This window comes from Bombyx mori, chromosome 5 (genome assembly GCF_030269925.1).
Source record: "Bombyx mori chromosome 5, ASM3026992v2".
In the NCBI taxonomy this organism is placed as follows: Eukaryota; Metazoa; Arthropoda; class Insecta; order Lepidoptera; family Bombycidae; genus Bombyx; species Bombyx mori.
This window is the reverse complement of record NC_085111.1, coordinates 13,070,791-13,090,699: the sequence shown is the minus strand read 5'-3', so window position 1 is coordinate 13,090,699 and position 19,909 is coordinate 13,070,791. Positions and strand designations below refer to the sequence as shown.

General features: G+C 35.0%; 3 protein-coding genes across 6 annotated transcripts; 2 read left to right on the top strand and 1 right to left on the bottom strand.

Moving 5' to 3' along the window:
• Window positions 1-709: 709 nt before the first annotated feature.
• On the top strand, window positions 710-10,530 carry LOC692801 (cystathionine gamma-lyase). Its single transcript, NM_001046648.1, is given in 8 exon segments — window positions 710-789; window positions 1,083-1,235; window positions 1,390-1,586; window positions 1,886-1,976; window positions 3,180-3,447; window positions 7,176-7,328; window positions 7,691-7,865; window positions 9,661-10,530. Coding segments are annotated over 7 exon segments (1,182 nt in total). The 5' UTR covers window positions 710-789; the 3' UTR covers window positions 9,806-10,530.
• Window positions 10,531-11,734: 1,204 nt separating this feature from the next.
• On the top strand, window positions 11,735-16,665 carry LOC101744141 (trans-1,2-dihydrobenzene-1,2-diol dehydrogenase). Of its 3 annotated transcripts, none has more exons than XM_021350637.3 (6): window positions 11,735-12,007; window positions 13,823-14,021; window positions 15,312-15,603; window positions 15,696-15,942; window positions 16,247-16,400; window positions 16,506-16,665. In XM_021350637.3, exons 2-6 carry the CDS (start codon window positions 13,823-13,825, stop codon window positions 16,622-16,624), a joined length of 1,011 nt encoding a protein of 336 aa, XP_021206312.2. In that variant the 5' UTR covers window positions 11,735-12,007; the 3' UTR covers window positions 16,625-16,665. The 3 variants fall into 3 exon arrangements, with proteins under 3 accessions (XP_021206312.2, XP_004930084.2, XP_062524729.1); XM_004930027.5 differs by lacking the exon at window positions 11,735-12,007 and adding an exon at window positions 12,472-12,797; XM_062668745.1 differs by lacking the exon at window positions 11,735-12,007 and adding an exon at window positions 12,665-12,935.
• Window positions 16,666-16,682: 17 nt separating this feature from the next.
• Window positions 16,683-19,747, bottom strand: LOC101736370 (gem-associated protein 2). 2 transcript variants are annotated; one of them, XM_038011126.2, is made up of 4 exons: window positions 19,271-19,747; window positions 17,900-18,212; window positions 17,187-17,286; window positions 16,683-16,874 (listed from the first exon to the last, which is right to left on the bottom strand). In XM_038011126.2, the coding sequence occupies exons 1-4, from the start codon at window positions 19,496-19,498 to the stop codon at window positions 16,766-16,768; spliced, it is 750 nt and encodes a 249-aa protein (XP_037867054.1). In that variant the 5' UTR covers window positions 19,499-19,747; the 3' UTR covers window positions 16,683-16,765. The 2 variants fall into 2 exon arrangements, with proteins under 2 accessions (XP_037867054.1, XP_062524730.1); XM_062668746.1 differs by having other exon boundaries at window positions 17,966-18,212; window positions 19,271-19,736.
• Between the last annotated feature and the right edge of the window lie 162 nt (window positions 19,748-19,909).

Below are 19,909 nucleotides of genomic sequence, written 5' to 3'. Positions count from 1 at the left end.
TAACGAGTCACTATTATGACATGCTTAAACCTGAAGAATAAAAAACTAAATCAAAAATAACCTTCACATCATTTCACTCTTCGCATTCACGCTAAAAAAGTCTGGGGTACATTTAAAGGACAAAAATTCCGAATAAAGGATTAAGTATCAATAAGGGTACTTACTGCCCACTGAGTTTCTCACCGGATCTTCTCAGTGAATCGCGATTCCGACCCGGTTGTATATTCTGCGAAGCACTGCTCTTGATTAGCAAATTCAATCAGGTTGAGACTGAGAGCTCACCACGCTGAGCATTTAATAAATAGTTCGTATGTAGTCACAAAGGAGAAAATCCCTGCACTTACAATACCAATTTTAAAGCATGTAAAATTAAGTTTTTTCATCTAATTAATCATCATTAAAAGTTTTAATATCAATTTATTCATATATCTTGTATAATACTTCAATCCTAAAAAGGTGTAACGAAAATTTAATATATTAAAGCATCTGATCCGACAACATTAACAAGGGTGGGCCTCGTCAAATAATTAACTTCCTCTTTAGATGAAAGTAAACATAAGAAAAGCGCCACAATTTAGAATCAACTTTGACTGTAGGATTATTCCGATTCTTTTCAATTTCTCATGGAGCATCAAACATGAAAAAAAAAGTAGTACAGAAGCGTCTGGCAACACTTCATTTTAATTTTTATTCATTTAGTTCTTCAACCTAGTGCCGGCCGGTCGGTTTCTTTGTAAGAAATATATTCGTAAGTGAAGCGATAACAAATACGTCGAAAATAAAATTGGGGTAAGTTTTGACAAATAGATAATGAAATGTTAAAATGAGACTGAGAGAAAGAAAATTAATGAAGAGGATGATGAAATACCACCGCATTTTGCCGACTGTCATTAACCTTGAATTTTTAAATTAGAACTTGAAAATTTTTCGCAGTCTCAAAAAATAGTTGAAGTTACTCATCCATATTTTTTAAATAAAAAAACGAATGGTAACTGTTTAAATGCTAAGTATATTAAAAAAAGCACGTGGAATAGGTACTTAATTCGTTGAAAACCATCACAGATCTACTTAATTAATTTTAGATGGCAGATCACGGATTTCTAAAGCAAAAACCTGGTTTTGCTACTATCGCTATTCACGCTGGCCAAGAACCGGAAAAATGGAATTCAGCAGCCGTGGTTACACCCATTGTCACATCCACTACATTCAAACAGCCAGCACCGGCCGAACATACGGTAACTTCGCACTTAACAAAATCCCTTCTCAGTTGACGTAAAAATATATATACATGCTTTCCCGCAAAAAAATATATAATTTAACTAATAACTATTGTTTAACTAAAATTAAGAACAGTTTCGCTTAAAAATAAACGCCGTATCATTATTATAGGGTTTTGAATACGGTCGCTCTGGAAATCCTACTAGAAACACCCTAGAAGAATGCTTAGCTGCATTAGACGGCGGAAAATACGGTCTAACGTTCGCTTCTGGCCTCGGAGCGACCACAACTTTGGTTGCTCTGCTAAATCACGGAGATCACATCGTGTCCTCAGATGATGTATACGGCGGTACAAACAGACTATTAAGGTATAAAAGAAAAGGATATTTTTGGAAAATTTGAGTAGAACAATAAAATTTACTAGCTTTCCACCCGCAACTTCGCTCGCGTGGACTAACTACACATTATATAACCTGGCCAGAGATATTTGCTGAATAGTAGGATGAAAAGTATTCCATTCTTAAAGTAAAGTTATGAACTACATATTTAACATACCTACTGAATTTCGTCAAAATCAATTCAGCGGCTTAGGCGCGAAAACGTAACAATCTCGAAACTTTCGTATTAAAAAAATATATATATTTTAATATTAAATTTAATATTATAGGCAAGTAATCGCAAGATTGGGAATCAACACTACATTTACGGACTTTACAAATATTGAAAAAGTAAAGAACGCCATGCAAGAAAACACCAAGGTCAGTTGTCAATTAATTATTCTGATCATCATTATTCTTGTTTTTCCAGGAAAAAATGCCATTTTTTTTAAATAAGGGTAAAGTAAATATTACGTTCTTAAGGAGTAGGAAAATCTTTTAAATCGTAGAACTGGTAATAATGATTACAATTTTATTAATAAAATTCGTTTTCAGTAAACAAAACCAGGTCATGCAACATTCGCATCTCAAAATGCAGTCAATGTTTTTTTTTCGATTAGCATTCTGTCCTTCATAATACAAATGTTGCAATAACTACTGAAAATTCCGCAAGCGAGCACTAATCAATCGCTTAACCAAAACAAAACTTTATCAGAATTACATAAGTTACCCTACTCAGAGTAAATATTACGGTGTTATTCAAATCATCTGTTGAAATAACGATAAGTGACTGCGCTTGATAATATTTATTGCAGTTTTAATTCTTGCGATAGCCTAATACACTTTACATATATTCAGAATTGTAAAACAATTCGATAAAATATTACTTAAACGAAAAAATATTGTCCTAACAGCGCACAATCGCGTGTTTTGAAATTGATAACGGGTAATATACCATGCAAGAAACATATTTATTCTGAAAAACATATTGTAATTTTCGTAGATAGGTACATATTTCTATAATCGGTTTTGTTTAAACACGGTTCAATTAGTGACAATGACGATACGAAGGCGCAGAAAGAGACTCCGCTAAATATAGTTTTGCGAATGGTGTTAACAAACATAGAATGGCTTTGTCTTAAACTGTACAAATACAATATTACAAATGAGAGACACCGAGAAACATTTAATATAATGATAACATTCATCAAGGTATATTATCGTGTTATAAAAATGAAGCCTGCAAAATAGTCCATTTGCATAACTATTGTTCTTTGGGGTCTATTGTGGGACTATTTGTTTACATTTTCATTCTGCTTATTTCTGCCATGAAGCATTTATCGCGTCCGGTTCAGTGTTAATTCTCAACCACTACGAAGCTCAATACTGGGTGGCCTGCTAGTACGTTTAACGACGTACAACAAAAAAAGTATTTGCACAGCGACTTTAATATTCATACCCTACAAACTGGAGTGCTGAATCAGCCAGGCCGTCGTCACAGACCCGCATGGTGTACGTCTTAGATTACGTATTACAATACATCTAATATTATGTGTAAATCAAAACAATATTCATTTATTTTAGATGATCTGGATAGAGACCCCAACAAATCCATTATTAAAAGTCGTTGACATTGAGGCGATCGTAAAGATCGCGAGGAGTCGCGGAGACATTATCGTTGTTGTAGACAATACCTTCTTGACGCCGTATTTACAAAGACCTTTAGATTTCGGAGCGGACATCGTTATGTACTCGCTAACGAAATATATGAATGGTCATTCTGACGTCATAATGGGAGCCGCTATTGTAAATGACAAAGCTATCGGAGACAAACTAAGATTCTTGCAAAACGGTAAGTGCTGAATAATGAACGTGCTTGTTTGACGGTCGCTCGACACACTTCTAGTACATTAATTGGAACAGTGTACTTATTAAAACGTCTACAATGACTTTTTGATGAGAGCATTCCATACATCGAAAATTACTGTCGTGGTCTTAATTAATGAACAATTACAATCAATTTAAAGTGTAACCGTGTACGATAGAACAATTTCGAATTCATTAGAAACATGTCTTAACAACGAATATCGAGTTAACGGAACTTTGGTGACGTGACCTAAATGATTTGCAACATAACTTGCGATTTCATGTATTGTATTAACGCACTAGAAACCCACGGAAAAGAGCAATGTCACGGTCATTACTCATTGTAGCCTCGCTAGGTTAACACCTATTTTTAAACTCATTCCATTTTTGATCGTGAACATTTTTCCTTGACCATCGTAGAATGATGAACTTTAATTTTAATATATTTCTATTAATGTCCGAATTATTTGTTTTAAATTTAATTTAGGTACATACCTATATCATTAAATTTTTTAGAGGAATAATCTCTATGATGTACTACGGAACTAAATTGAGTTTAATTTTTATTTTTAAACGTATTATTATATAACGCGAAATATGTAAGCGGAATTAGCCGATCGTCTTATCATGATATTTAGACCAATCACGTGTCGCGCATATGGTGGCGTTTGTTCTGAACGGCCTTTTACAAATATAACGATAGCGCATCAATTGGCTTACTTCTTAATTGAACAAGAGCCACATCGTCTCATGAAATAACATTCGTACTTATAATTCAAGAGCTTGAACATTGATGATCTTAATTGAGCTTTTTATTCTAACATCAATGTGCTCTTCCAGCAGCGCTTATGTTCGGCAAAACTAGGTATATATGCCTTAGGGAAATGTTTTAATGTTTTCCAGTCGATAACTGAATTCACCTGAAATATATACGCGTATTAATTTAAAACTTTTAATGACGGAAACAAAAAAACAAACTGTCTATAATCCATGATGTATTGTTCTTGTTTTATCTTTACTAATATCCATTAACAGCTTAGGACGTATTTCATGGTCGTAGGTAGAAAATAATATAGGTATGCATATTATTCTATGACATTGTATTTTGCTGATAACAGAAATAGACATTATTTAGTTTTATTTCTTTATGTACTATTTAGTTTTCACTGAAATGTACGACTATGTATTGTAACTTCCAAAGAAAAAAAATTGCCTTATCTATTTGGCTACAGTGTTGGAAAAAAAACTAACAATAATCTTATTTAAATTTGATTCCAAATATGTCAACTAGCTGAAAGAAATTCATTATTTAAATGAGGGGCGCTGTATTTACATTTCAAGACAATCGTAGAGGCGAATGACCCCGTCTTTTTTAAAATAGTATTCTAATGTGGATGTAATATCCTACATTATTAGTATTCTTTATTTATTTATAGCGTAGATGATGATTAATGAGCACGAGGCCCATCTTGTGTTAGATAATTATCGGAGCCCATAGATATGATGTCGAATTCACAATTGAGTCGACTATTATCAAAGCCGGCAATGTGACTTTTGGACAATTATTGGTAAATCAGAAAAACGAATTATTGACTTTGTATTCCATTGGCAGTCACAAAACTCTTCTGAACGACATCTTAGATAAATAACAGGTTAACTATTAACCTTTATTTAATGCAGGTTTTGAACCGTATTCTTTGAAGGAGACGATTATATTTAAATCAATCTGTATTGACATATCAATAACATTTTTTTGTCCAAATGCACAGATTGGCACCTTTGATAATAGACGACTCAATTGTCTTATATAAGAACTGCCTTACCCTTCAAAACGAACCCATGACTGATTCGACGCAAAAACATGAAACTGATTTATTTACGAGTATTATTTATTATTAGTATTATTTAGTACCAGTGACCCGCCCTCGCTTTGCTTCGGAAACATTAAATTTTATTATTGATAGCTGAGTCCTGCGATATTATGTCCCGTACTCGTACCGCGGGTGACGCCGCGGGGCGAACCTAGTCTAAAAAAAGTAAAGCCTAAATTACTCCTTATAGCATCAGCTACCTGTCAGTGAAAGTCCCGTCAAAATCGGTCTAGCCGTTCCAGAGATTAGCCGGAACAAACAGACATACAGAAAGACAGACATAAAAAATTTGTAAAAAATGCTATTTTGGTGTATGTACCGTATAAATATATTCATATGCATGTAGTAAAAAGGGGTTATTTCAATATTACAAACTGACACTCCAATTTTATTTATATGTATAGATTACGAGTATTATTATCGATATTTATGACTTTACTGTACGCTCTATACTATCAGTAGCTTATTTATTAAACCGATATTTCTTTATCCTTTATTTCCTTCAAATAAAATTTTTGAAAGAACATACCTACACGACAAAACAATTATTTCACAATCATCACATCAATCTCGCTCGTCAAGTTTTAATTAAACTGTTTTTACACTTTAATATCGCGTTTACTAATTTCGTATTTTAAGTATTGTAAAACATCTGAAATAACAAAATTAAAATAATGAAAGCGAGATTAAATCGTAAAATTGATTTAAATTGCGTCTACGATTCGCCGGAATCGAAGAAAATATATATTATATAAAAAAACTATAAAAAAAAAACTCGATATACTATATACAAGGATAAAGAATTTTAATACAAATAAAAATGAAACCTGGGATTAAAATGTAAAAGAGAAACGTCTTATAATTATTCATCATACTGATTACTTGGAACCTGTGAGTTCAGCGAAGAGTTCAAACTCAGTTTTATATATTTTATGTCTTCCCCTTGCCATATCAAATCAATCAAAACACAGTTGAATTCTATAATTGTAATCCACTGCGTTAATCGCAGAGATTTTTACCCAGTATCAACTATTGTATAAATAAACTCCCTTCGGTATTTCCTGAGCGATATGAAATGTCTTCCTTAAAACTAGCGATAGACGGGCTTAGTTGTGACCTTGACATTGCTATTACGATAGTTAATACTAAATATACCATGTAACTAATGGCCGCGTCGCGGCGTCGCCAATGTAACGTAGCAAATTTTGTTAAGTGTGCGATAATATACGTTGTCTTCGTCTTTCTTTGCCTCGGTTAAGCTCTGTTTTATTTATGCACTGATTAAAAAATGTTGATAGCCCATTCGCGGAAATAGTAGGTAATCGGTTTGTTTGTATGAATGTATCCGACACGCGTCCAGGACATGTTCTTTTTTTTGCTTAGATGGATGGACGAGCTGACCGCCCACCTGATGTTAAGTAGTCACTAGAGCCCATAGACATCTACAACGTAAACGCGCCACCTACCTTGAGATATAAGTTCTAAGGTCTCAGTATAGTTACAACGGCTGCCCCACCCTTCAAACCGAAACGCATTACTGTTTCAATGCAGAAATAGGCGGGGTGGTGGTGCCTACCCGTGCTGACTACCACCAGTAACCATGAGCGAATTTAACCACTTAATTTTCAGACAGATCACAAACTAACCGTCTTCGATTGCAGTAATATATTATTTCAATTGTCACTATACAGACGAAATCTTAATAACATCTACTTTCCCATTCTTAGCAAACCTTAATAGGCGATAGAGTTCGTCACGCATTGTCTAAACTAATATCACGTGTTGCATAAATGAGATGATGTTTAAATGCGTACGTACTGTATTAATTTTGAATATTTTACAGCCATGGGCATCGTTCCGTCACCGATGGACTGCTATTTTGTGAACAGGAGCTTAAAGACGTTAGCATTAAGAATGGAGCATCACAAGAAGTCGTCATTGATCATTGCCAATTGGTTGGAGAAACATCCGAAAATCGTCGAAGTGCTTCACCCAGGTGCGGTACGCGTACGCGTGTTATCTGTAAATAGATTGTGATGTAAATATCTATGATTAGAACAACGCAAACTTGTGTACTTTTGCTGCCAATATTATAATTCGTCTAATAAATTATTTATTCATCAACTTCAAAACTTCACGTAAATAACATCAGAAAATTATATTCTCGAGTTAAGAAATAGAATGATGATGAGACCAATGGCCAACTCATTATTAACATCCTGCGTCGTTCTAGGTATAGTAACAGGATAAATAACATAAATTTGTCGTATCATTAAATATTACTAATTCACAGCGGTATTTCCAAGTACATTAAAGAATGAGTGTGATCGGGTAAAAATGTTGATTTATTCCTTTCAGGGCTGCCAACTCACCCGCAACACGAGATAGCTAAAAAACAGATGACGGGTCACTCGGGTGTGTTCAGTTTCAAACATTCCGGAGGTCTCAAGGAATCTAGAAAATTCCTGAGCTCATTGAAAGTGTTCACGCTGGCCGAGAGCTTGGGGGGCTATGAAAGTCTCGCTGAGCTACCGTAAGTTCAGAAACTAATTCACGATTCAATAACGCCTTTATTTTTTCTATATATTTTAAGACGATTTATCAATACGTTTTTATTAACTTGGTTTTATTATTAATAATTTATTAACTGAATTTTTGAACGCCATTTTCATCGACTTCAAAGCTTTCGATTAATTTAGAAGTTGGCGCACCCATCAAGGACCGTTAACAAAACAATAATTTTATAACTTCGCTCTAATAATCTCCTATAATCCTGACCAGTATCTACATGATAAAGAGAAATATCAAATTAATTATTAGCTTGTTTTGCTACTTATGCGTGTTTTGTTTTGGTTTATAAGCAACGCATATTATTTCTTGCATCAGTTCTATTGAAAATTGTTTGGATAAGTACTGTGAAAATGTGTCTCTGTTTATTTATGAGTGAACATTTATAATCGCGACACTATGATAAGACAATTGTGGTCGTATTTAACTGTTATTCCTTATGGGCGTTGACAATATTTAAGGCACAGCCAAGCCTTTACCTTCCGCTAAGGACTATAGAGCGTTTGAGGAAGAACATGTCATAAAGATAAATAAACATTATTTAAAAAAAAAAAACTTGTCAATATATGCGTATACAGTTTGTACGGGTCGGAGTATGGTAGAAGACTAATGGACTTTTAGTGACTGCCAGTTATTTAATGAAGGGAAATTAGCATTTAAGGGCCCGTTTGGTTTGGTTGAAAACAGACCTGTTTTAAAACAAGTTACTAAGTAACTAACTAGTTAATGAAGGAAAATTAAAATAGGTATATTGGTGGTAGGACTTCTTGTGAGTCTGCACGGGTAATTACTGCCTATTTTGGCCGTGAAGCGGTAATGCATTACGGTTTGAAGTCTGAGGCAGTCGTTGTAACTATACTGAGACCTTAGAACTCATATCTCAAGGTGGGTGGCGGCATTTATGTTGTAGATGTCTATGGGCTCCGGTAACCACTTATAACTAGTTAGGCCGTATGCTCGTCCGCCTATAGAAAAGCAATAAAAAGCAATGTCCAACAGAGGGCTTCTAAAATGTTACTTTTAGTTTATACGAAGTATTTATATACTCTCCACTGCACCTTCGAGGGGTTCTCATATCACAATGCGGTATTAGAGCCGTTATGTTCTATCACATCAGTCTACCATAATGGGAATTCCGTGTTCTGTGTATCTGAGCTTACGAATATTGGCATATATGCGTTAAGGCAACGGATATCTACTACCATCCATTTTATAGAAGTCGTCGTGGCCTAAGGGATAATACGTCCGTTGCATTCGTGTTGAGCGATGCACCGGTGTTCGAATCACAGGCGGGTACCAATTAATTTTTTTAATGAAATACGTACTCAACAAATGTTCACGATTGACTTCCACAGTGAAGGATTAACATCGTGTAATAAAAATGAAACCCGCAAAATTATAACTCGCGTAATTACTGGTGGTAGAACCTCTTGTGATGTGAGTCCGCGCGGGTAGGTACCACCGCCCCGCCTATTTCTGCCGTGAAGCAGTAATGCGTTTCGGTTTGAAAGGTGGGCAGCCGTTGTAACTACACTGAGACCTTAGAACTTATATTTCGAGATGGGTGGCGCATTTACGTCGTAGATGTCTATGGGCTCCAGTAACCACTTCACATTAGGTGGGCTGTGAGCTCGTCCACCCATCTAAGCAATAAAAAAAACCTTAACACATATTTACCACGTTATTTTTGCATTTGCATAAAAAATACAATTCAGAAGTACCGACACGAAATGTTTAAAATTTCTCGTTATTGGGAACAGATCTGTGATGACACACGCATCAGTTCCGGCGCTGCAGAGGGAGGAACTCGGCATCACCGATTCGCTGGTAAGACTTTCCGTCGGTCTCGAAGATACCGAGGATCTTATCGAAGATTTAGATCAAGCTTTTAAAGCTGCATTTTAATTTGACAACCCTGGCCGGTACACGGGTGCGGTAGTATAAATTTTGTTATTAAAATAAGCCATATGTTTTATATGAATTATAACTATTTATGTACTTTTATACGTGACGGATAATAGGGTAATGACGTTCCTGTTTTGATTATAGATAAATAAAACATTGAAATTAGAGTCTAATGTGTAATTAATTAAATTTTAAATACAAAGGTTCAAAACGATTGTTAATAAAACAAGGTAGGGATGTGCCTTGTCTATTATTGAATTTGATAACGCTACTAGCTAATTAGTAAAACAAAAGCAATTGGGCAATTAAGCACACGTTTCTTAAAATGATTGTAGTACTTACCGTCATTGGGTGATAATCACGTTCAATATAATACAATAAATAAACAGCTGCATTTCATAAACAAAAATTTGCAGGGTTTTTTCTAGTAAATTCCCTACCTTGGTTTCTGACGTTCGTAATTAAACTATTATGATTCCATTTACACGTGTTCCTGCCGAGATATGTCCGGAAAGGAATAATATAGGCTGTTATTTAATTTGTAAGGTACTAATTGATAATAGCAATATGCCTATTTCATACATTCTATAGACAAAGATAGTTCAATATTTGTTTTTATTGATAAAGTATCTGCTTAAAAATATTTATTTTATATAAATATAATTTCGTTTTTATATATGTTACAATAATAAGAATTAAGAATTCGAAATAAATGATTGTGATCTGAAATTTGTCGTTTTTATTTATGTTTAAGGAACGAAATATAATGCTATTTTCAGTATTTATGTGGCTATCAACGTTTAGTTAAGTTAAGTTTATGTAACTACCTATTTATCGAGATACGAGAACTTGGTCCCCGACCGCGAGTCTGCGACTGCTTTTCTATCATCCAATTTTAGTAGCTGTAAATTAAACAAATGTGTTTTCCGGACATCACAATGTGAATGCCGCCTACATGGGACAAGGTGGGTAGAAGAATTCACATAGTTTATGGGCCCCGGTAACCACTTAACACCGGGTGGGCCTTGAGCTGATTCGTTCCGTGTAAGCATTAATAAAAAAAATCAAATGCGTTTTATTTTTTCAAATTACCGTAAGATTTTTTATCACATGAAAACAGGCTTCTTTGATTCATTATGTAACAAGAAAAAAAAAAGGAATTTACTTAAATTTAAGTTATAATACAATACCCATTATTTGATAAGAATACTAAAACACTAATAAAGTTTTTTTATTAAAACCGCGAGAAATATTTTATTTACTAACTATAGGTAAATTTGTGAATTAAAGAAACGACATGGAAATTAAAAGGATTTGGCTAAATTTCGCGAGCAGATATTGCTTTTTGATAATATCGATTTAATAACAGACGATTTCTCCATCTACAAAACTTTAATCACGTGTATGGATTCCACAGTCCCATCGCCAACGGGAGGGCAAGATAGCCTTATTTCAATTCTATTTAGACTTCCATTTCACGTCTCACTACTCAGTGTCAGTATTCACTTATCGATATCCAAGAACCAAAATACCACTTTTTCTAATGAAATACGTACTTTACAAATGTTCTCGATTGACTTGCACGGTGAAGGAATAACATCGTGTAATCAAAATCAAACCAGCAAAATTATAATTTGCATAATTACTGGTGGTAGGACTTCTTGTGAGTCCGCACGGGTAGGTGCCACCACCCCGTCTGTTTCTGCCGTGAAGCAGTAATGCGTTTCGGCTTGAAGGGTGGGCAGCCGTTGTAACTATACTGAGACCTTGAACTCATCTATCCGTCTAATGCAATAAATAAATATTGAGCATAGTTAGAGCGGTGTCTGTCTCCGTTGCATGAACACTGCCAAGCTGCTAAACGAATTGAATCAAGGAAGTAATGACAGCGTTTGCACGCAATCTTATCTACCCGCAACTATTTTAATTACACTGCCATTGAAGATCGAATGGCTTCAAGTTTTTGTACATTTAATTGTTCGCCCGTTGGTTTGGTGGTTAGTGATCCGACTTCTGGACCTTAAGGGATCGGGCTAGTTTCGTGTTCGAAGTCAGTGTCATTCATATAAGTGTTATTAATATGGTTTTCGGTGTACTTATGTACTTGTGTGTGTGTTTCTGCTACCCATAAATCATAGCTTGGGGCCATCGTATCAAAACACTTTAATCGTCAAATTAATCGTAAATGAAATAAAAGGCAAAGTACGTATCTTTATTGGCCTAAAATCATAGCGTTCATCAAGAAAATTTAGTACGCTCAGAGAGTAAATTGCCACGAGAATTAAATTCAAGATATGAAATTCCTAGTTTGTAAAGGTGCCAATTTATTGTCGTTCGAACCACAGATAAGAATAGAAAATTTATTAAACTATTCTAGTCTAGGAATTGTAATTAGAACTTTGTGAAAGTGTGTTAGGACGAGTTAGGACGATTAGAATTCTACAATTAGCTAGTTTTTACTTATTTTTATCGAATCAGATGGGAGTTATCATGGCCCATCTAATGTTAAGTATTACGGGAACCTAACGAAGTGTCAAAGTTGATAACGTCAAAGATCTTGAGACATGAGGTCTAAATCTCGATTATATTGGCGCAATGGCCGGGTTGCCTTCACGCTTTCGCTTAAATTCTTCATTACAAAAAATAAATATAGTTTGGGACAGACCTTGTAATTTACCGTCAACAATTCCGGACGTACAGTTTAATTTTGTACTAAGTCTAACCATGGTCTTTGAACTACGATTTCAATTCAAAATGTAGAGGAAACGTTAAGTTCTATAGTTTTTCACTACACAATCTCGCTCTTGCGAAAACCCAGTATCCCAGTGGTAGATATACATACATTTATGATACTCTGTGTAGATAACTTTTTTATCAACCAACACGTAGTATCAATTCACAAGTCAAGAATCAACGTCACGTACTTACTTAATGTTCAGTTTAATATAAAAAAATATTGTTTTGTATTTGAAATTGATTGAATCCATTTAAGGTGAGACTTAAAAATGTAATACATGAACAAGCAAGTTTTAGTTATAATCTCGCTTTATATTGGAACACAATTAAAGTTGGTAAAATTTGTTTTGACATTTGGTAGCCAAACTCAAGATTGGCGAGATATTTTCTATAGGTATTATATGATAGCTTTATTCTATATAGTTATTACTCATCTCTTCTTAATTCTCATACTCTTAAGTTTCTCAGGTCTTCAGAAAATTTCGAAGGCAATGAACCATAGAGCATTGTATATTATGTACTTTGCTCTTGGACCATAGTAATGAATGACCTATCACAGTGTACAAATAAATACCTATTACAAACAATAATTTCATCTATAATATACACTAATATTGAAATGAAATAACATTTAATTTGTTCGTTTGTTTGTAAGATTTAGATATCCTCTAGAAACGCTGTCTCGGATATAAACTCCATTTTTATCATTTCTCGGGCAGAATTTTTAATTCTGTAAATTTTTGAATGTACGAGTTTTTTTATTTTATTTCAACAGTACTTGAATTACTTACGTAAGGATAAAATGTATCTCATCATCTAAAATAAGTAATTATTCTCACTAAAATCTTATTGGATAAGGGTTTCTTTTTACTGTTGAATGACCCACATGGCTTTAAGTGGTTTCCGGAAACTAAATATAGCTTAAGTGCATACACCCACCTTGAGACATGAGTTCCAAGTCTCAGTTTTATAGTAAAACGCCTACTCCGCCGTTTAAACCGAAACGCATTGCTTTACGGCAGAAATATCAGTGTGGTTGGTACCTGTGCGTATTCACAAGATGCCCTCCCGCCAGGTATCTAATTAAGGGTCTAATTGTATCTATTATTACCTTTTATGTTTGCTACTGTCTTCATAGCCTTAACGTCGATTCTTTCTATTTTGCTCTGACCCATTAGACTTCCACATATGTACATATTTTAAAATAATCTAAGATAAACAAACATATTTGCATCTACTACAATATAGGAAATTCATAAGATTATCTTTATAATATTTTAGATGACCATACGTTGGGGTATCGTAACCGCAGGAAAAATCAGCCATGATTTTGTTAACGCTTTCAACAGCTATCCTAACAAGGGGGATCAGGTTATAGCCGCAGTAGCCGCTCGAACGAAGCCAGAAGAATTTGCAAAGCTACACAATATTCCCATAGTATTCGATTCCTATAAAGCCTTGGCTGAGAGTAATGAGATTGGTATGTTTGTAAGATTATGTATAAGACAGAAATTTATTTAGAATAATCAAGTACTAAAATCAACCGAAGCCTTTAATAATTTATTGCACGACTGGTCGAGTCTGTAAACTCTGCGATATCCATTTGTGCAAATAACAAAAAAACACTGTCCACATTCGAGCAGCATACATATAACTTTTGAGTCTTAGCTTTTTTTGGATAAATCACTTTTTTGGTAAATGAAAAAAATAAGATAGATAAAATACGTCGGGGGCTTTGACCAGGGGACGCGCCGTTTCTATACGGGGATGGTTCGATCAATGGCCCTATACGGAGCGCCCGTGTGGGGCCAGTCTCTGGCCGTGGAGGCGAAGCTGCTGTTATGGCCGCAACGCACCATCGCGGTCAGGGTCATCTGTGGTTATAGCACCATCTCCTTCGAATCGGCGTGCTGGCTGGAACGCCACCTTGCGTCCTGGAGGCAGTGGCGCTCGCCGCTGTCTATCAGTGGCGGGCTGATCTCGTGCCCGGGGCGTGGCGCGTCCCAGCCCGTGTGGTCAGAGCGCGGAGGGCCCAATCTCAGCGGTCCGTGCTAGAGTCATGGTCCAAGCAGCTGGCCGTTCCTTCGGCTGGTCGTAGGACCGTCGAAGCGATTCGCCCGGTCTTGGTGGATTGGGTGAATCGTGACAAAGGATAACTTTCCGGCTCACGCAGGTGCTCACTGGGCATGGTTGCTTCGATAAGTGCTTGCACCATATCGGAGTCGAGCCGACGCCAGAGTGCCACCATTGTGATTGTGACTTGGACAGCGCGGAGCACACGCTCGTCGTCTGCCCAACATAGGAGGGGTGGCGCCGTGACGTCCTCGCAAAAATAGGGAACGACTTGTCGTTGAAGTGTTGTGGCATCGATGCTCGGCGGCGGCGAGTCGTGGAAGGCGATGCTCGACTTCTGCGAGTGCACCATCTCGCAGAAGAAGGCGACGGGGCGTATGAGAGACGCACAAGCCCCTCGCCGTCGAGCGAGGGCTAGGGAAGCGGATGTCGTCCAAGCCCTGGCCCTCTAAGTGTTTCGGGTCCCCTCACATGTCGGTCTGGGGACCGGCGAGGGGGGCCTAAGAAGACGACGTGCAAGCTGCTCTGCACGCTTTTTACGCAAGAGCATCCGGGTGATGGAAGGTCGGCTATCCTCGACTCCGACATACCCCGCCCGCCATCCCCAGTGGAAAGCGGAAGTCCGGCGATTTCCTACTGACCAAAAAAGATAAAAGACTGTTATTATATACCTATCCTTTAAAACGCATTGTTTAAGATGTGGCTTATATTGGTGCGCTAAATCCTGATCATTACAACATATCAAAACTATTTCTCGAAAACGGCAAGCATGTTCTTTGCGAAAAACCTTTGTGTTTGAACTACAAACAAGCCGAGAGCCTAATCAGGTTTGCGAAGAATAAGAAACTATTTCTAATGGAAGCTGTTTGGTCGAGATTTTCTCCCACCTACATTGCCATTGAAAAAGAAATCAATTCCGGGAAATTGGGAGACGTTATGTTCGTCGAAGTCAATTTTGGTGTACCTATTGTTACAGTCGATAGACTGAGGTGAGCTGCTTTACTTATAAAAATATGTGTATTTCAAATTCGTTACACAAAGAATAATTCCTTGATAATATTTTTCTATTTTATTATTATAGGAAAAAGGAATTAGGCGGAAGTTCTGTTATGGACATTGGAATTTACACACTGCAATTTGCTCAATACATATTTAAGGAGGAACCCAAAAAAGTAACAACTGTAGGGGGTCTGAACGAAGACGGAGTGGACATTTACGAAACGATAATTTTAGAGTATGATGGTGACAGACGCGCAGTCCTCAACGTTGATAGTAGGTTCAAAATGTGGAACAAAGCCACTGTGGTTGGCACCAACGGTCATATTACAGTAAGACCCTCAACTTAAATTATTTTTAGAATAGTATTAGTCACAGTACACAGCATGTACTGTATACATGTGTGTAGCAACAGCCTGCGATGTCGTGTCCAAATGGTTGTCTGAATAAGATCGCTTTAAGGGATAAGACTGTCCATAGCACAAATTATACCTGCCTATTGATTAGTTTTCAATGTAAATTGTTTTGGTGCTTATTAGTATAAGATTAACTCATTGGTATATGACAATAGATGTTATCAGTCTGTGATTTTTTACAAATAATTGTTAATAATTATATTATCTAACATAATTTTAGATAGAGGATCCGTTCCATTTCCCGGAAATTTTCATTAATACAGATGGAACAGTAGAAAAGTTTCCGCTTCATAAATCTTCATTACCCTACAACTTCAGAAACAGCGCCGGTTTAGTTTACCAAGCGCTTGAAGTAGAAAAGTGTCTTAAAGAAGGTAAAATTATACAAAAACAATACTAGATTACAAAATAATAAAATTCATGGGATTTATAAATACTTTTCCAAAAAATTATTACTTAATGTGTTCCCAATTTTTCAGGGCTAATTGAATCACCTCGTATGTCACATAAGGAAAGCTTAGTCTTGGCAAAATTGGAGCAAACGGTCCGCAAACAACTTGGAGTTTACTATGATGTTGATGACCAAGAATTTCCTTGAGCGCTTTAGAAATACAGAATAAATATTGTGTTAAAAAAAAATTATTTGTCACCACAGATTTTATATTCATACAAAATTTATTTCAGTATCACAATAATGTTCTTACAAAATCATACATTATAAGTTTTTATTTATTAAAATTCAGTCTGCTAGATCATACTGTCTAAAATATCTTGCCACTAAACATATAAATATATTTAAAGGTGTTGCTGCAGTAATAGCATTTTCTTCATCAGGGTTTAGCCTAAACCTGTAATTATAATTTCCATAAGTGGATGCAATCAACCATTTTTAAATAAGAAAATGAAAAATCAAATTTCTTGTCATCATCATCAACCTATAGCAGTTTACTGCTGGACATAGGCCTATCCAATTGCACACCACAGCATGATTGTAGGCTTCTCTCACCCGGATCTTACCAGCTACCCTGTATAGGTAGTAAAAGCCCTTGTTAAATAATTGAAAAATTTCACACTGCCACTTTTCACAATCTTTGTTACATTTGTTTATGATTCAGCTGTGGTCACCTGCTGTAAATAACAATAGGTGTTATTATATTTACCTTATTTCAGCACACTTTCGAGCTAAATTTCTTAGAATACTTGTTGTATCAGACAATAGAGGTAGTTGGGTACAGGCCAAAAACGCATATACCCATTGACCTGAAAATGAAAAGGCCACCCAATAAAAACTTCTTCTGTATGCATCTGAACAATTTGTACTAAAAAAAAATGGTTTGTAAAACACAATGTATTCTATAAATAAGTTTAAAAATTGATATATATTAATTTGACAGGTAGGTTGGGTGGTTACGAAATCTCTGCTTTAAAAGTGGATTTTTGGGAGAGCTGATATGTGATTTCCTTACAAAGCGTTCACTAATCATCCTTACCCCAATTACAAATTTACTATTATCTTGATTTTATTCTCTTCATATAAAGCTCACTTGTTGTTACAAAATCTTGTATAATTTTGTATAAAGTTAAAGTAAAGACAAAATGCTATGATCGAATCAAAATTATGGAACACATAAAGAATAGTGGCAGAATGTATGCTGTATGAATAATTTGGTTTGCTGAGAGTAACAAAACAGGTTAAGTTTTCTCTTTACAAAAGAGCTGTACTTAATCAATAGGAAGATGATAGAGAAAACTTCAATATAAAATCCACAAACTTTGTTATTGAGAATGACATGAAGAAGTTCAAATCCATTTAAATTTAATTAACGGCTCTTAATCATCTTCTGAACATGTACAGTGTAAAGTAATGACTTACCTGTTTTATGTTCTATAGTATTACCAGGTTTCGTTCTACTAATAATATCAGTAAGTACTTCTAAACCTTGGTCTAGTAATGCATGTTGTAATCCGAGCACGCATGATAATGTTGGAATATGGGTACTGAAGAACTGTTTCCATTCAATTACACAGGTTGGTTTTATTTCTATAATATTAATATTGTTTTTCCATATTTTCCTTTTTGACAGCAAACGAGATATGTACATTCGAGTTTCTGAGAAATCTGCTACTTGCATGTTTTGCCACTCAATTGTAGGTTTTAACTTCTCAGGTACTGATAGCCTCGGGAACTAAAAAGACATTTCCATTAGACATCTATTCAAATTACAATAACATTACTAAGCCACCAAATTATTAAAACTATATTCTTAAAATCTGTTATGTATTATTTCACAGATTTAACGAATGATCTTGAGACCACCCATCAAAAACCATCAGTGACTAATAACTATAAATTAATTCTGCTGTAATTGCAGTTTGCTTTCTACGAATAGTGCAGATCATAAATTAATAACAGGATATACAATTTTGTGAGCTGATTATTAACTTTTTTATTTTTACAAAATGACTTTTATGGTCATGATCATTGAATAATTTTGTGTAGCCCATTTTTTGTGTAGACATCTTGCAGACATTTTAGACATTTTGTGTAGACATCTTAAGACTGTATTCGGGCATCAGGAATGAATCATTTATGAATATGTCCCAAGGTATGAATCTATTAAGATAAAATATCAGTGTATTTATTGTTTTACTTATATTTTACAAATTACTATTGTGAATGTTTTGAATTATAATTTACAAATATATTTTTAGTACTACCTACTATGCCTGAATGAATAAGATTAGTACAGTCATATTAATAAACATAAAAAAGGGACATCAATTAATTAATTATTCTTGATTTAGTACACATTAAAAATCTTTAATTATTCTTATCAGTGCCAATAATGAAAATTATGTATAAAATGACATCTCAGCTGCATTTTGCACAGTTAAGTGAGCTTAACTCTGTGTATTGAAAATTAATTAATACAAATTTATTATTTTAATTATATCATATAGAACCAGGTTTGATAGTTGAAATCAAACTCGGTTTGGTGAAAAAAGGTGACCTAAACATTAAAATTAGATTGATGCAGATAATGATTTTAAAAATGTTTTACAACTTTAGCTACTGGTGCAGATATTTAGAACAATGCGGAAATGTACCCAACCTTTTCCATAGTTACATCAGATGCAGATATTACACCAGAAATTCGTTTCAAAATCATTGGCATCATGGTTACATGAATGTAAATTTTGTTAATCAATCATTTTTAAAATCATTTTTCAGAACTTCACTGACCTCATGCACATACTGAGACTGATTTTCGGCAAACTTTGAATAATCTTTGTTGCATTTCGTAACTGCTGCAATGTTTTTACGCTCCTTTATGACTTTAAGTAAATATTCTTCACCGTTCGTTGGAACCTCTTTTAATTGCACATCAGGACTTATTTTGAAGCACGGTGATACTATATCCAAATTATCTTCATCATCCTTCATTGTTTTCAAGTACTTTTTCAATGACATCTTTTTCACTAAATTACAGCTTTGAGATATTATAACATTAACAATTCATAGTACATATATATGTAATGACTAATAAATAATACTTTTGTTTTGTCTATTTAGGCAGTCAAAAGAAATATAGCCCGTACAGCAATATTCATAGTTATTAACACTTATTATTTGGACAATATTTTTCTATAATTTCATTCTTGTGATCGGAAACGCGGTTTTATTAGTGATTGGTGTACGGTGACAGCACTGACAGCTGTTGGAATGTTGATCACAGATTATTAATAAATAGTTACTAATGTTGATTTCATAGAGTTAGTGTTGTAGGTACTTATTAACTCCATGGTTGATTTATAAAATCGGGCTTTTTTATCACGTAAATGTAGATTGTGGCAGTAGTGTGCAGATTCGAAAAGATAGCAT

Excerpts from the sequence above, each read along its gene's own strand:
- LOC101744141 (XM_021350637.3), top strand. The coding sequence starts at position 13,823 with ATGACCATACGTTGGGGTATCGTAACCGCAGGAAAAATCAGCCATGAT. Across the intron at positions 14,022-15,311 it reads GGCTGAGAGTAATGAGATTG|ATGTGGCTTATATTGGTGCG; the intron begins GTATGTTTGTAA and ends GCATTGTTTAAG. Across the intron at positions 15,604-15,695 it reads GTTACAGTCGATAGACTGAG|GAAAAAGGAATTAGGCGGAA; the intron begins GTGAGCTGCTTT and ends TTATTATTATAG.
- LOC101736370 (XM_038011126.2), bottom strand. The coding sequence starts at position 19,498 with ATGTCATTGAAAAAGTACTTGAAAACAATGAAGGATGATGAAGATAAT. Across the intron at positions 18,213-19,270 it reads AGTCTCAGTATGTGCATGAG|TTCCCGAGGCTATCAGTACC; the intron begins GTCAGTGAAGTT and ends ATGTCTTTTTAG. Across the intron at positions 16,875-17,186 it reads CGAAAGTGTGCTGAAATAAG|GTTTAGGCTAAACCCTGATG; the intron begins GTAAATATAATA and ends TTATAATTACAG.